At 38.8% G+C, this 17148-nt stretch overlaps 1 protein-coding gene across 1 annotated transcript; it reads left to right on the forward strand.

The window, feature by feature from the left end:
* The first annotated feature begins 1872 nt into the window (after positions 1-1872).
* On the forward strand, positions 1873-13569 carry gmfb (glia maturation factor, beta). Its single transcript, XM_008285541.1, is given in 8 exon segments — positions 1873-1908; positions 1910-1996; positions 5957-6053; positions 8280-8329; positions 8632-8681; positions 8886-8968; positions 9062-9135; positions 10271-13569. Coding segments are annotated over 8 exon segments (549 nt in total). The 3' UTR covers positions 10343-13569.
* The last annotated feature ends 3579 nt before the right edge of the window (positions 13570-17148 follow it).

Here is a 17148-nt window from a genome sequence, read left to right on the forward strand (position 1 = left end):
AAAGCACAGCCTCCCGCTGTCGTCTATTCAGGGCTGCACTTAGTGCCTGTTTGGCCCTGAGCTCTGCGTCACTTTCATTTATTTGGCTTCTATTTCAGGTTTGGTTTCTGACGCTGGAAAGACACAATGAAAGATACACAAAGATTACATAAAGATGCAGAAGTCATTGTACTGTTACTATTTTGATTTATATTGTGTTTTAGTGGCTCATATTACCAAACAAACGGTCCTGTTAGTTATCCAGCTCTGATTCTACAAAAAGGAGACAGGATTTCATACAATTTTTGACACAAGATAAAGACACGAGGTAAACCAAATGCGACCTATTTTCTGCTTGTAGTGAGAAGTTTAGCCTGTTGACATAACAGGACACAAAAGAAGTTCTGTTTTGAAGTCACCACCACATATTCAGTGATAGAATAAGTAAAACCTATAAGCACATTATCCGCTAAATAACTGTTCTTTTTGTCAAGTGCTGGAAGAAATACAAAAACGTTATGCATTCTTATTTAAGATGAGATGCAGCAGGTTTTGTGTTTGCATGCATTCATCAGTCTAGTCTTGAGATTATGGGATACTTGGCATCCATACCATATCTTCATTCAGATTACTGAAGGGAAAACATGCAAAATATACATTTAAATGTTTATTTTTCATTGCATTCTGTCTATTATTTCACTTCCAACACACATATTTATCTTATTTATAGATTTAAATCTCCACTTCAGTGTTTCTTTTATGCACCAGAATTTCCACTTTTATTCATAGATATTCTGGAGGGGGCTGCAGGGTGGGGCAGTTGGTAGCACTGTTGCCTCGCAGCAAGAAGGTCGCCGGTTCGCGGGGGCACCGGGTTCTTTCTGCGTGGAGTTTGCATGTTCTCCCCGTGCAGTGTGGGTTCTCTCCAGGTCCTCCAGCTTCCTCCCACACAGTCCAAAAACATGTTGAGGTTAATTGATGATTCTAAATTGTCCGTAGGTGTGAATGTGAGTGTGCTTGGTTGTCTGTCTCTAAGTGTGGCCCTGTGATAGACTGGTNATTGCATTCTGTCTATTATTTCACTTCCAACACACATATTTATCTTATTTATAGATTTAAATCTCCACTTCAGTGTTTCTTTTAGGCACCAGACTTTCCACTTTTATTCATATATATTCTGAAGGCTTTTTACGGAGCGGTTTGTTCACTTATCATTCACAACACGATTGATATTACATGCCATTCCTATCATTTGTAAGCTGCTGGATATCTATCTATCTATTTATCTATCTATCTATCTATCTATCTATGTAATTTGAAGCTGGCTTTATCTTATGCTCAGATGCAAATCAGGATATTTTTAGATACACAACACCTTATTTGCATATTTAAATATGTATTCTCCATGGGGAAAAAAAGCATTGCCTCAATGTAAGTGATTAACTGAGGAAGTTTTATGCTGAGAATCTGTGATGTCTCCGCTTCATAAACCAGCTAAATATAACGATATTGTGTCATATTGCATTATCTATAGGGAAGCATTAACGTAGCATTATTTAATTGTTATGAGGGGTATACAGTAATGAACCTTTTTTTTCTTATGAGAATTTATTGTGATTTTGATCTAAAGTTTTTTTTTCTGCAAAAGCTAAATAAATAGAATAAATAAATACAGGTGAATAAAATGTGCATTTTAGTATTAAATGTAGTTAAACAGAGTTATAAACTATTATTAAATTGTAATAAGCATACTACAGTAAAACTAATAAATAAATCAGCTTTTTAAAAATTAGAAAATCAAAGTGACATCATTCCAGGAATAAACCTCGTAATGGTTGTGCTGTGACAGTGAGCAGAGATTTATGAGCAACTTTTGAAGGAGGGGTTGCCGGTATGGGATTGGTCCAACCAGTCACAAGATGATGAAGTAAAAAAAAAAAAAAAAAAAACATTGAAAGCGTCTCTACCATTGAGAGCAGCAGCTGCAGCTTCACAGCGTTTGAACTCTACAACAATGGTAAGTTGTTCCGCTTCCACCGGAGCGGCCCGTCGACCTTTTCGTCTCTGCGTTTCGACCGAGAGCTCGGAACAAACGCGAAGTTTCGGGGGACTGTCGAGGAAAAGTGAGGTCGCAGATTGGCGAGCGTTAGCCTGCTAGCATAGCATTAGTTCCACCCTCCGTTCAGTGCAGCAGCGGCAAGTTAGACAGCGGAGAGGGCGGGCTTCCTGTCAGGGATTTCAAAATAAAACCACGGAGGGCGAAGAAACAATGCAAATGCTGCACTGATTTACTAAACATCAGGTTAGAGACAAGCTGACTGAGAGCATCGCAATATTCCACTAGAGCTACACGAGTACAATTAAAATCAGTAAATAAAGGCTGGAGTAGTATTTTCTCATAATTATACAAATAGCTCCATTGTGCAACTGGCACAGAAGTCTATTTGAATTCATGTAATGGTAAGAATCACTTATAAAAACTGGGATTTTTAAAATATTAGATAATACTGTTTTGCTGTAAATGTAGATAATGAAGTCCAGTCAGACTGTACATGGCAGTAAATCTTCTGTGTTCTGTATCAAATGCAGTGTTTTTTACTAAATCACCTTTAAATTTAGTTATCAAAAGTTATAGTGGGCTACGGTGGCACTTTAATGTGTGAAAGTGACACTGCAGTAAGTCAATTTGTGCTAAAGCTGAACGATTAATTAAAACAGATGCAATATCCAAATTACAGGAGCTGCAATTTCTTGGTAAAAGTAAAACATGTCACGATTATAAGTGAAGCATTGTGATGCTACAGAAATGCTTCTGCCAATAAATCGGATTGTCAAAATATAAAGTACTTGTGTGGTAGAGGTTGAAGCAATAATGAGTCATTTATTTTGTCAGTGCAAAAGAAACGCATCCCACCAAAATCATGATTTGTATTGAAAAATCAGTGTCTGTCTAAATAATTGCTAAATGTGTTGGGTTTTTGTTTGCTTATTGTTCAGCCATATTCTACATTAATATAAATAAAATAAGTTGCAGCAATAGCAGAATTGAAATACTAAAATCTTAATAGACTCATTCTCTTTTTCTTCACTGCCATGTATTTTAAATATGTGACCGCGGTGGTGAACTCACTGTTTACCAAATGAAATGACTCACTGATGTGTTTGTTTAGTGGTCAGCATTAGCACACGTGCTTATAAGATAACTAAGCATATGATATACTGTTTTGTTAAATAAACAGTACTTTGTACATCCGGTTATGCACCAAAACTCAGCTTTTTCCAAACTCTTTGACAAGGGATTAATCATAGCCGTCATTTTCTAGGCAAAAATGGCAAAAGAAATAAGCCTTTTAAATGTCAAGTTGTTTATAAAGCACATTTAAAGCAACACAAGTTGATCCAAAGGGCTTTCCATTCTATTGTGTTTGAGATAAAAGAATTACATTACAAGTCTGCATGACTAAACCAAGTACGAAGCTTGTTAGTCATCTCACAGCATTTTAAATGTTAAGATCAAGACAATACAATATTATGAAGAGAAACCCAACGATTCCCTTTGAGTAATATCTTGGGGTTTTGGACTGTTGACTGGACAAAAAAATAAAAAAGAGCGACATTTTCTCATGTTAATTAACAAAATTAGTCTTTGATTAATGGATAAAATAATCAGTAATGAATTGCTAAGATGATTTGGTTGGTTAGTTTGGTTGTGTGTCTGAGAGAGTTTTGGAAATTGAGTCAAAGCAAAGGTCAAGTATTTCAACTGAAGGCAGAGCTGAGTGTGAAGCTTTTTATTTTGAAGACGGAGCTGTCGGGCTTCTTGCAGCTGTGCCTGTGCAGCTTTGCACAGCGGCTCCTCGCACTGATGTGTTTTAACATGTCTGGGTTTGGGGAGCTGCCTTAAAGCTAGCTCACCTCCCTATCATGATCATCAGTGTTTCCCTCTGGGTTGTTACCTGCATGTCGTGACAGCTCGACTCGCTTCATGACGACCAACATTGAGGCGGTTTTACCGTCTCAGTCCCTCCACATGAGCTGCATTATTAACTGGATAGTTCACTGGCTCTCATTTCCTGACTGGATTAGCAGCCAAACTGGAGAGCTAGCTGTCAGTGAATGGAGGAATTCAAACCAGAAGTAAACCTGTGGCCACCTCCGGCTTTCATTGTCACGCCTGCTCCCCGTCCTTTCCTCCATGCATCCTGTTTTTCAAGAGTCCCAGCCACAGACACTCGAGTCTCTTCTTAATCTGTAAAGATCTCTCCATGAGCTCAGTGAAATCCTAACTCCCACCAGCCATCTGTTCAGGAAGGTGTAATTATAGATTTCAGAGAGTCTTCGGAGACTCTAAGAGAGTTTATGTCTTTATGATGGAGTTATGCAATGCTGCGTGAGGACGTGACAGAGGTTCAGACCAACAAAATCCTGCTCAAACTGGTGCTTTGTTGTCTTTCTGGATTAAAGCTTGTGGGTCAGATTGGACTCCTGCAGAAAGTAGAACAGTGGGTATTTGTTGTGCCGCTTTTGTGATGCGTGCTTTCAAACAACAGTTTGTGCAGGATCAAAAGTTCAGATTTATGCGGATTGATTTAGCTCACCGCTCGCTGATCTTCACCAGCGTCCACTAGACAAATTATTCCACAAAGAGCCGAGCAAAATAAAACCCTCAGCACGGCACAGAGCAAGGTCAAAAAATAACACGACCTTCCTCATGAATCTGTGACACCTGTAGCTGATCAGCCTTGATTTCCTCAAATATAAATCAAAAACAAAGAGGCGTTGCTTTGTGGAGGACTGAAAATAGCCCTTAAATATAGTGTTTACTTTTGTTCTGGCTTGGTATTTCAGGATACTTCCACATATGTACTTAAAGCAAAACAATAAAGTGCACTACTTCAAGCTACACGCAGTGACTCAGCAGCTGTCTTCCATACATATAAGCCCTCTGCAAACATTCTGAAAATTAAAAATGAAAATTAAACTTACCATATTTAACGATGGATTAAGAGGCAGACATATTTTTCTATTAAGTATATAGAATAAAGCCCTCTATATGCCCACCACTGCAGCATTTTCCTACTGATTATACATGCCCTGTATTCAGGTGGGCCAGTCACAATAATACTTATTTATCCATTTTTTCAGTTTGTTATTTTCACTGTTGGTTAATCTGTCAATTTTTTTTTCTTGACTGATCCTTGTTTGGTACATAAAATGGTGAAAATTGTAGGTCAGTGTGTCCCAAAGCCCAAGATATGTCTTAAGTTGTCCATAACCAAAAGGTATTTAGTTTACTGTAAAAGAGGACTAAAGAAAATCTAATTTAAGAAGCTGCAATCAGAGAATTTTGATAATTATCATTAATAGTTTGACAACTAATAGATTAATTGTTGTAGCTGTGTAACTGCCAGAAACAACGATAACAGAAATGACGCATACAGTTCAATCATGGATCAGGGTAAAACCATAACAAGTGTAGGATTTTCTTCATGCCGTTAGTTAAGCTCCGTGTCTCGTTTTTGTTCCACTGTATCATGAAAACATTTTAAAAAGATCCGTGTGAAGCAGGTGGAAGTGCAACTCCTCGACTCAGATGACAGTGAGAAGTAGCTGTTAGTTTTATGCTTTGCTGCAGAACAAAGGCATCATATTACTGTTTCCTCTGATGTGTGTGAGAGAGAGAGAGTGAGAACTAATGGATGTGGAGGAGACACTTCCTGATGCAGTGTGTCTGCCACTTCAAATAAAGAGGATCATTCTTGTTGCACAGAATATTGCAGTCTTTATAAATTAGTCTAACACTGTGATTTAAGGTCAATTCTTGTTTTTTTTTAACTGTAAAAAAAAAAACAAAAAATGAAGTTGTGCAAGATAATCTCTGTTTAGTGTCACTTGTGTTTGAAACATATGAACTTTTATTGTTTATCTATTCAAAATTCATTGATATATTTGCATGTCTCCCCTTATTTTGGATCAGAGTGAATCACTGGTGGTCTGTGATGTGGATGAAGATCTGGTCAAAAAGCTGAGGGAGTTTCGTTTCCGGAAGGAGACCAACAATGCGGCCATCGTTAGTGAGTCACTCCCTTCTTTTCTTGCAAGTTTAATGACATGCGTGTTCACTGAATATTTAATCTAAATATTAATAATCTTACTAAATAGAATTGTTATTGTGTTAATTAAACTCATAAAGTTCAGCTTCCATTCATGCTCAGACAGCCGGTCGCTGCTGCAAGATGGAGGCGAACAGGCTGAATCATATTATTAAACTCTTGCATTTGGCCACCTCAAGCTTCAGATGCTTTCAGAGACAGATTTTAGTTTCCCATCTGTGCAGGCTCAGTTCACTTCACTGACTTTCTGCCCCTGTCTGCTGACATTTAAAGGAGCATTTCCTCAAACTCGGGGGGCTTTGCTGTTCTCATTAAAAACCAGGGAATACCAGACAAGGAACTAGTTAACATAACATGTGCTCAGAAGTGTTTAAAGATGTTTCAAGTGACGACACTCAAAGGCAGGTTAACAAGCCAGAGGTAAAGATTAGGCATGTTAATCATTTATATATGATTCTGCTTGTCTGCAACTTTACTGTGCAGTTGTTTACCATTAAAGGAGGAGTTTGACCTTTTGAATATCTCATATACACTGTTGAGCCACAACATTAAAACCACCCAACTAATACTGTGTAGATCCCCCTCATGATGTGGAAACAGTTCTGACCTGTTGAAGCACCGAGAAGTCAGCAGCACATCCTTTAAGTCCTGGAAGTTTTGCGGTGGACCTTCCATGGATCTGACTTGTTTTTCCACAGAAGCTCGATCAGATTACTATTTGGAGAATGTGGTGGCCGAGTTAACTCCTTTAACTCTTTGTCATGTTCCTTAAACAATTCCTGAACCATGTTTGCGGTGTGCCAAGGAGCATTATCCTGCTGAAAGAAGCCGCTGCAATCAGGCAGTATCACTGACATGAAGGGCTTTATGTGGTCTGCAGTCATGTTTAGGTGGAAAAGGCACATCTACATGAATGCAGGACCAAAGGTTTTCCAGGAGAGCGTTACTCAGAGCATCACTCTGCCTCCACTGGCTTGACTTCTTCCCATAGTGCGTCCTGCTGCCGTCTCTTCCCCAGACACACACATAAAGGAAAAGAACATGTGATTCATCAGACCTGGCCACCGTCCTTCACTGCTCCACTGTAGGCACTTTTAGCAGCAGACAGGCGTCAACATGAGCGCTCTGATGGGTCTACAGGAAGCTGACTGCTTTCTGTCGTAGCAGCTTTAAGGTTTTCAGCAGTTCGTCTACAGGAAGCTCTTCTGGGATTGAACCACACAGGCCAGTCTTCACTCAGTGAGCCGTGGGCGTCCATGACCCTGTTGCAGGTTCACCAGTTGTCCTCCTTGGACCGCACTGGTAACCATACTGGGAAAACCCCACAAGACCTGCAGTCATCTAAACAACAGTTTGCTCCTTGTCAGAGTCTCTCAGATTCTTAAACTGCCCATTTTTCCTGCTTCCAACACATTAACATCAAGAGCTGGCTGTTCACTCGCTGCCTGACATGTCCCACCTCTTGGCAGGTGCCAATTTTAACGAGGCAATCAGTGTTACTTACTTCACCTGTCAGTAGATTTAATGTTGTGGCTGATTGGTGTATTTGCTTTCTTGCCAGGGGTTAGAAGAGAAGACTGATACTACAATCATATCCATTAAATATGAAGCTACAGCCAGAACCCAATTAGCTTGGCATAAAGACAAGCTAGCTGTGGTAATTGTGTAGTCTGAATACACCTAAGGGTGTCATCAATCTTTTATCTCACCAAGAAAGCAAATAAACTTATGTTTGATCTGTAAAAGTCTTCCGGCTGAAGACAGATGTAATAAATACGCTCAGTCAAACTCACATAATGAAAAGAAAAATGTTCCTGGAGTGTGATTGCCAAGTAGGAGAGTGATTCTAGGAGATACCTCCAAATGCAGCAGGTGGTGTGACGGAGGAGTGAATATCACAACCGAGCTTAAGCTTTATCCTCCGCTGTGTCTGAATCAAAAGTCATTTGTGCTGAACAGGATTATAGCAACGTGTTTGCCTGACCTGGACTCACACTCAATTATACACACCTTTTATACTGGGACGCTGCAGCAGAAAATACTGAGTCATTTTCTTGGTATTGTGGTCTTTTTCTTTCCAAACTGTCTCACTTTTGACTCACTGATTAGTACTTCTGAATTGATGTGACAGTTTCCATTCAAACTAATTCAGTTATTGACTTCAGTGTTTGTTTTCTGTCCCTTCAGTGAAGATTGATAAAGACAAGCAGCTTGTTATTCTTGACGAAGAACATGAGGTAGGCTTTCTGTTACTCTGTTTTTATAATACCGATCTACTCTTGTGTCTGTACAAAAGTTTGGATTCAGCTTTGACATTTTAAATGTAAATTTATGAGAGCCGAAGTGAATTTCCGGGTAATTAAACGAACACTATAGTCGTGGATTGAAAGATGTGATAATAAAGTGGATGAAGCTTGTTTTGATGTGACAGCCTGTCAGCTGCTGGATGTTAATAATTGCTTTTCTAGATAACGAGTAACTAACTAAAGGCGTTGCATCACGACAGAAAACTGCTCATTACATTTCTGTCTTGTTTTAGGATATTTCTCCTGATGATCTAAAGGACGAACTGCCCGAGAGACAGCCGAGATATCCTTTGAACGGATGACCTGCCTTATTTTAGCAGCATTTCAATGATTCATTCCCGTCTTACTCTATAATGAATTAGAAGCTCCCTTTTAAAGTAGTTATTTTTTTACATTTTGAAGTAGAATATTTTACGTAGCAGATTATCGACATGTCTGTTCGTCTCTTCTGATGTGAAACACACAAACTGTCCTTAGCACCAGGAACATTCGTGGTCTACAGTTATAAATACCAACATGATGATGGCCGTGTGTCCTATCCTCTCTGCTTCATCTTCTCCAGTCCAGTGGGTAAGAACGTCTCTTTGACTTCAAGTTTAAAGCAGCCCTTACTTTTTAAACTATTACTCATACTGTAAATGTTGGCGTGTTTGTGTTTGACAGGTTGCAGACCAGAGCAGCAGATGATGTACGCAGGAAGCAAAAACAAGCTGGTGCAAACTGTTGAACTGACCAAGGTTAGTGAACCTTTTATGAGTCATCGTCACAATAACATAGTTCTGGATGTAATTACTGCAACCCTGTGAGAGGATATTGAAACATCTGCCACATAGGCCACAAAATTAAAGTAATGCCAGAGAGTTGTGTTATTACTATCAGCCACCACTTTGGTCCAGACAGAAATACCTCAAACACTGATGGATGGATTGTCATTAAACAACACACAGACATTCATAATCCCCAGAGGATGAATCGTACCCCAACTTTTCCTCAAGCACTGCCATAAGGGCTTTTTTAAAAAATTAAATATCTTTGTAACTGTTGGATAGAATTCAATAGTATTTGATCCAGATATTTATGGTGGCCAGAGGATAAATCCTGAAACCTTGGAGATCCTTTAATGTTTGCACCAGCACCACCACCATTAGGTTCAAATTAGTCCAATACGTTTACTTATGAGGAGATACATGCAAAACAAATAACATTGTCATTAGAGTTAGCTTTGCTTTGCTTTTCAGGTTTTAGAGTTAGGATGTTAGCATGCTGACCTGAACTTCTGGCATCGACTAATATGTTAATACTATATTAATGTACTAATTCAGATAATTATTGTAGTAATGTAGCGCCTAATATTTGCATCTATTTACCTGGGTCTTTACTTATATTATAGCATGTGTGTCAAACTATACATTATTTAAATTTGGCAGCTGTCCACTTCGAAGGAGTCGTCCTTTGTAGCAATACACTGCTCCCAGAGCTCCTGCCATGATGGAAACGTTCCCTAGAAGTTCTGTTCTCCAAGTGTGTCAAGCACATTTGGATACTGTTGGTTCTTTCTCTGAGTACTGGTGAGAATTTGATGTTTGTTCTTTGTGCAAGATAGAGGTTCATGGTGAAATCACAAATACGGATCTGCAAATGGTCAGAACAGGACTTTCAGAGAGCAATCAAAATGTGGCAGGAGCACTGGGAGCAGTGTATCGCTACACAGTGGGGCAACTTTAAAGTAATTAGTGGTTTTTGCTTTTGATGTGTGCAGTCTCAGGATTTCTCGATCACACCTCGAATCAGCTGCTGCCATTCTTTTCCCTTATTGTACTAAAATGAAATGCCAAATCCTGCTCTTCACCGATCTCTTTAATGTCTTTACAGGTGTTTGAGATCAGAAACACAGAAGACCTAACGGAGGAATGGCTGAGAGAGAAACTCGGGTTCTTCCGCTAAAGTCGTCACCTCATCCAGAGGTCTGGGATGCGAGGAGGATCCAGATTGCACAACTCGTGTCGTCTCTGAGAGAACACGCCACAGTTAATATTTCCCTCCTCCTTGTATCAGACCTGATTTGAATAGTGTTTGCTCTCTGTGCTCAGTTTTAGGCCTGCTCGATGGAGTTTATTACAATTCAACGTGTGCCAGAAGGTTCAGACAATCACACGAGTTTGAACGTTTGTGGCGCTAATTAAACCTCGCCCACCTAGCAGCTTAAAACTTTAACTACTATTTGACGCAGGTCTACTTTTGTCTCCCATACAATCTCTCCATGTGCCAGTTGTGTGTCTGTGTTTTAACACTCCCATAGATCTTGAAGTGGACAGAAATTGATCATACTTATCCGCCCTTCCACCGCACGTTCATTCAGGAGACTTTAAAGCATTGCAACTACAGTTTCTGTTTAAGACGTTTACACTCACCGTTTTTTTTTTTTTTTGCATCTCTGAACCTTCTGAACCTTTTTCTGTTTATTAATTTTACACAATTTTAGGGAGACTTATTTTTAGATTTTTTTTTAGTTACTTCTGGTGTATGTAGGTTTAAGGTAGGGTTAGGTAAACATATAGCATTCATTTCCTTTTGTTGTGAAAATCCTGCCAGAACCTCTGAACAATCACAGCTACAACCCAGAGAACAATAATAATTCCTGTTTTCATCAGTGTCTCCTTCGGTGTTCATTCAAGGGCATTTAAATTATAATTTACATACTGTCATCACTCCGGTCTTCAAAGTACAAGAACGCTAATACTTACATATGATGTGTTACAACTCCTCCTGTGCACATGAACAAGCTGGCAGACGCCCTTGACTGGTGCTTATTCTGCTGCAGATTTGACCCTGTTAGTCTGTCACCAGATCTGTTTATCTCTGTTTAGAGGAAAAACAGCATGAATCATGGGTAATGCCTTTGACCTGCATATTTGTTACAAAGAAATAACACTCCAGGAAACAATATTTCCACTCAAACATTCCAGACATGAACATTTAAACACCGAAACCTCTCGCGACCATGACAGTCATGATAACACTGCACACAGGGCGGCAATACCTGCCCTCTTTTTAATCTACTGGGCTACTCTTATAAGTGGGTTACTGTGTCTTTAGGGAGATTGTTAGCTATTATTGTGCATTATAGCTCTTACTGTTATTAGTGTTTATGAATGTTGTGCTTAATTCTGATGTAAAGCCACTTTGATTGCTTCATGGTTGCAGCCTTGTGAATGACGGCTGCGACTGCTCCAAATGCCAGTTGTGCTTAATATTTAGACTTTGGTAGGTTAAAGGAACAGCATCCGGGCAATTTACGTTTTCCATAAATAACGGGGTTCGACCAATGTAGCTCGACGTGTACTGTCCTGAATGTGCCAGCTGCTCATATTTTGTGCCAATGTCTAATATCCTCAGCGAAAATTGCAACATTTTTAGCTTTCAGCACATTTTAAATCAGTCGAAACAACAACAGTGTGCCACTTTCCACTCTGTTGTATACATTTGGCTCCAAAAGACATCCACAAATCCTCTAAAACAGCAATTAAACCAGTGCAGCACACTTAAAACCAGTTGCTAATACTTTAAGCTCTTAACAGCAGGGTGACCAGCTCCAGTGAGTAGTAAATCAGCAAGTAAAATTCAACATATTGAAGATGCTACAGTCTAGTTTAATGTGAATGCCAAGAGGGAAACCTCAACTCAAATGGCAGAGTACTGAGTCTTAATATCAGCTTGGTATTTTGGTCTGACCCTAATAAAGAATAACGGGCACAAATGAATTCCACATGGTCGTCTCCTACTGAGAAACTCTTATTTTGGATAAGGGAGAGTTGTGGTCGATTAAAAGCCCCCCAAGGCAGCAAATCGCCACATCATGTATGATGTTACTGCTAAGTCTACCATACCAATGCCTTGTCTTAATTTTTTTGTCATGTTTTCGTCTGTTTAAACAATTATGAGGCCAGAAGAGAAAAAAAAAATGACACTAGAAAAACTGAAGGACACTAAAAAAGCTTTGTTGGTGACTGACTTTTTTTTTTTTTTTTGGATCTGAAAGTCCACGAACGGTAATCTTGTTCGTTAAATGTGATCCTGGTTGTAGTAAAGAATAGAAACTGTTTCTTTTCCCAGAGATCTGACTCAAAGTTATGTACACACAATCACACCACTTCATGTAAAATCATTTGTTGATGTCAAATAATAGACGGTGATTTGTGATTTACATGTCAAGGCAGGGTTTAATCCAGCAGGAACAATGGGACACAACTGTAATCACATGTTTTAATGTCTACTGATAACAAGAGTTACACTGTCAGCTTGATATTAGCCAGTATTATGCTGCTGTAGCAGAAACACGACTCTCATGTGGGAGATAGTTGTGTTTATAGTAATTTCTGTTTTTTCTTAAGCTGAAGATGTACCTTTTTTTTGTTAAAGAATGATTTATGACCCGAAAGACCTGCAAAACACTTCCAAAAGTTCAAGCAATGATTTTGGAGTGAATTTAAACATATTTATATTGGCTATTTTGCTAAATTCTTAAAACCTCTAAACTGTGGAGAGCTACTGTAAAAGACGTGATTTTTAAAATTTATCTACAGTTCTCATAAGCCCGATGACATGCAATTTTCCGCTCAGTTGCATTAGTTCTTGTACTGATACAGTTTATTTGACCTTTTCAAAAAGGGGCAACGTTTGCATCTCACACATCTGGTTCCATGTGTGTTCTTACTCTTACATCAAACATTTGCATACCGATAGTCATTTCTTTAAAGAAACCTGCTGCTGTTGCTATTTTTCCTTGAAATGAGATGTAATAAACTGTCCATTCATCATGTCTCAAACCAGTGTCCCCAGTAGAAGGCCTGTCCAACTAGAGCCATGTATCTGGTTATGTCCTGTGGATCTAATAGCTTTCCCTCCTACGTGGTGAACTTGTTGTATATTTGGCCTCTTGAGTCTTTTACTTTTAACCTGCAAATGTGTCGTTCAGCTCTTGGTGTCCTCTCTGATCAAATGCCTCTTCTATTTTCTTTCCTTTTTACTAAAAAAAAAAAAGAAAAACACCTGAGACATCTATCATAACCAGCTGCCTCATGGCATCAGTGAAACTTGAGATATTTGTATTTTCCCATACTTTATAAAAGTGTCTATTGTCCAAATAAAATGACAGTGATGTCTAAACCCTCTGTTTTCCAGAGAGTGTTGTGTTCAAACTGTATATGTATTATATGTGCTCACCATCTACGGTCCAGCACTGGTCAGATGAAAACTCTTTCCAGTTTGATGTTGCCCTGAAAAAAAGATCAGAAAAAAATTAGTAAACAAATACAATGAATGTTCTGTTAGGTAATGCATGAGGTATTTGAGTCTAAGTTGCATGTAGATATACACTCATGGGACAAATATATACATTGCATAGAAATTGTTAACTTTTTTTCAACATCATTTAACATTAAACCTAATCCTCTTTGAAAAAGTGCAGAGATTAAGATTATATATGCAAACAAATAACAGAATTTAGCTGTCATTTTCATTTATTTATTTATTTTTAGAATAGAATACAATAGAACTTTATTGATTCCTTTGGTGCAAACCTCAGGGAAATTATTGAATTGATTTAATTGATCATATTACACCTTAAACTCCACAAAAATCGATTATTAAAGAGTTTCCGAAGGACTTTTGAAAAAAAAAGGTTGTGGATGTCTATGAGTCCAGCAAAAGGATTTAAAAAGATTTGAAACTAATCATTTCTATGTCACGAAAATCATCTACAGGTGGCACAGATTTCAAACTATTTATCCAGAACTGGCCATACCATCAAATTCAGGCCAAGAGCAGACAATCTAATGCAAAAAAGACATCTCCAAGAACCCCAAAACTTCATCCTAGGATGTGCAGGTAACTCTGCAACTGTTGGTGCCGAAGTGCATGAGTTCATATTGAGAAGTTTGCTGCATAACGTCAACCTGCATTGGAGGTATGCATGGAAAAAGCCTTTGCTTTCCAAAAAAGTACAAAACTAGTCTCACGTGGCCAGATGTATCTCTTAGACTACCTGTGAAGCAGGGAGGTGGAAGTATCATTGTTTGGGATCGCTTTGCTGCCTCAGAGATTGGGCAGCCTGCAGTCATTGACTCGGCTATGAATTCTGCCTCACTGCAAAGTGTGCTTGAAGATAATGTGAGGCCAAACATTCACAAGTGGAAGTTGAACCTGAGGTTGACCTTTCAGCAGGATTATGATCCTAATCACATGATTAAATCCATGAAGGAATGGCACAAAAACAAGAAATTAAGGGTTATGGAACGGCCAAGCCAAAGCCCACATTTCAATCTCACTAAAATGTTGTGGGGGGGATTTGAAATGGACAATACATGTAAGAAAACCCTGAAATATTTTACGAGTGAGGGAACATTGCATGGAAGAGAAGTCAAAAGTTTCAGCAAGCTAAAATCAGAGACTGGAAGACAATTAGGGAAAACAGGTTATTTCTGCTAATGAAACAATACAGGCTTCTGAGGCCTCTGAGGTACTTACTTTTTAAAAATTATTTTGTTTAATAAATGGCTGAAAAATTTCCCCGTGGTGTTGTTTCAGTATATCACAATAATGTATCGCTGTTATGACACAGAGGACCAAATGTTTGCGTGTTCAAATATGTAGAAATATCTAACATTTTCCCTGGAATAGAAAGTGAGATGACCTTTGTTTGCTGACAGCACAGTGTCTCACATTTTATATTAATTTTACTCTAAGATAACTTGAAAATGGTGCGGTTAAAAGGAGGACATCTCACAATATCTGGGCTGGGCAAAGCCTCAGATGTTTCAAGATCCCTAAAACACCTCTGATCTAAACAAGTCTGATACAGGTTTCCTAATACCAGTCAATCATTTCCTGCTTAGCTCATAATAGACCGTGATTTATGGTGTACAAGTCAGGACGGGGTTTAATCCAGCAGGAACAATGGGACAGAGCTGTAATCACATTCTTTGATGTCTGCTGATAACCAGATTTACACTGGCAGCTTGATGTTCACCAGTATTATGCTGCTGTAGCAGAGACACAGAGCTCCAACCTGTTCTTACTTGAGCTCAAGTTCTACCTTTTGTATTGTTGCAGATGTTTTATAAAATGACGACCTAAAAAACACTTTAAAACTCATGCAAAATTTTGAAAACTGCACAGTTTTCTGAAATTAACCTTGTATACACAGTTGAAACCAGAAGTTCACATACACTGTAGTACACAGTTAGGATTACCAAAATAATTTCTATTTGCCAAATGTCAGAATAATGAGAAATCTTTCTTTTGAGATTTTTTAAATTACTTATAAGTCAGTAGTTTACATACAGTAAGACTACTATGCCTACAAACTATTTGGGAAAGCCCAGATGATGATGTCATGGCTTTGGAAGCTTTTGATAGGCTAATTAACAACATCTGAGTAATTGGAGGCAAACCTGTGGATGTATTTTAAGGGACACCTCAAACATACTGCTTCCTTTTGTGACAACATGGGAAAATATAAAGAAATCAGCCAAGATATCAGGAAGAAAATTCTGGACCTCCACGGGTCTGGTTCATCCTTGGGCACAATTTCCAGATGCCTGAAGGTTCCATGTTCATCTGTTCAAACAATTATACACAAGTATAAACACCATGGGGATGACAGCCATCATACCACTCAGGAAGGAGACGAGTTCTGTGTCCCAGAGATGAAATGTTCTGGTGTGAAATGTGCGCATCAGCCCCAGAACAAAAGCAAAAGACCTTGTGAAGATGCTGCTGAAGCTGGTAAGAGAGTCATTATCCACAGTGGACTGAGTCCTGTACCGACATGGGCTGAAAGGCTACTCAGAGAGAAAGAAGCCATTACTCCAAGAGCAACATAAAAAAAGCCAGATTACAGTTTGCAAATACACACAGAGACAAAGATCTTCATTTCTGGAGACACGTTCTGTGGTCTGATGAAACTAAAATTGAACTGTTTGGCCTTAATGACCATCGTTATATTTGGAGGAAAAAAGGGGGGAAGCTTGCAAACCTGAGAACACCATCCCAACTGTGAAGCACGGGGGTGGCAGCATCATGATGTGGGGTGTTTTGCTGCAGGAGGGATTGATGCACTTCACACAATAGATGGCATCATGACAAAAGATGTGGAAATATTGAAGCAACATCTCAAGACATCAGCCAGGAAGTTAAAGCTTGGGCGCAATGGGTCTTCCAAATGAACAAGAACTCTAAGAATACTGCTAGAGTAGTTACAAAGAGGCTTCAGGACAACAAAGTCAATGTTTTGGAGCGGCCATCATAAAGCCCTGATCTCAGTCGAGCAGAAAATTTGTTCCACCAGTTCCACCAGTTCTATCAGGAGGAATGGGGGGAAATTCCAGCAAACTGTTGTGAGAAGCTTGTGGAAGGAAACCCAACATATTTGACCCAAGTCATACAGTTTAAAGGCAACACTACCAATATCTAAGGAACTGTATGTAAACTTCTGACTTTGAATAAAGTGATTTAAAAAAAAAAAAAAAAAAATCTCTCATTAATCTGGCGTTTAGCAAATAGAAATAATTTTGGTAATTCTAACTGACCTAAAACAGAAAAAGTTTTGTCACATTTAATGTCAGATAGTGAGAGAAAAAAAAGCTAATGTGTCTTTGCACTTAAAATTTTAATTTGTAAGAGTTTGGAGGAAAACACGGATAGACTGAGGACACACAGGACAACCGGAATCCAGAAGATGGCGGTAATGC

This window comes from Stegastes partitus, unplaced genomic scaffold, assembly GCF_000690725.1.
Source record: "Stegastes partitus isolate 25-593 unplaced genomic scaffold, Stegastes_partitus-1.0.2 Scaffold407, whole genome shotgun sequence".
NCBI classification, from domain to species: domain Eukaryota; kingdom Metazoa; phylum Chordata; class Actinopteri; family Pomacentridae; genus Stegastes; species Stegastes partitus.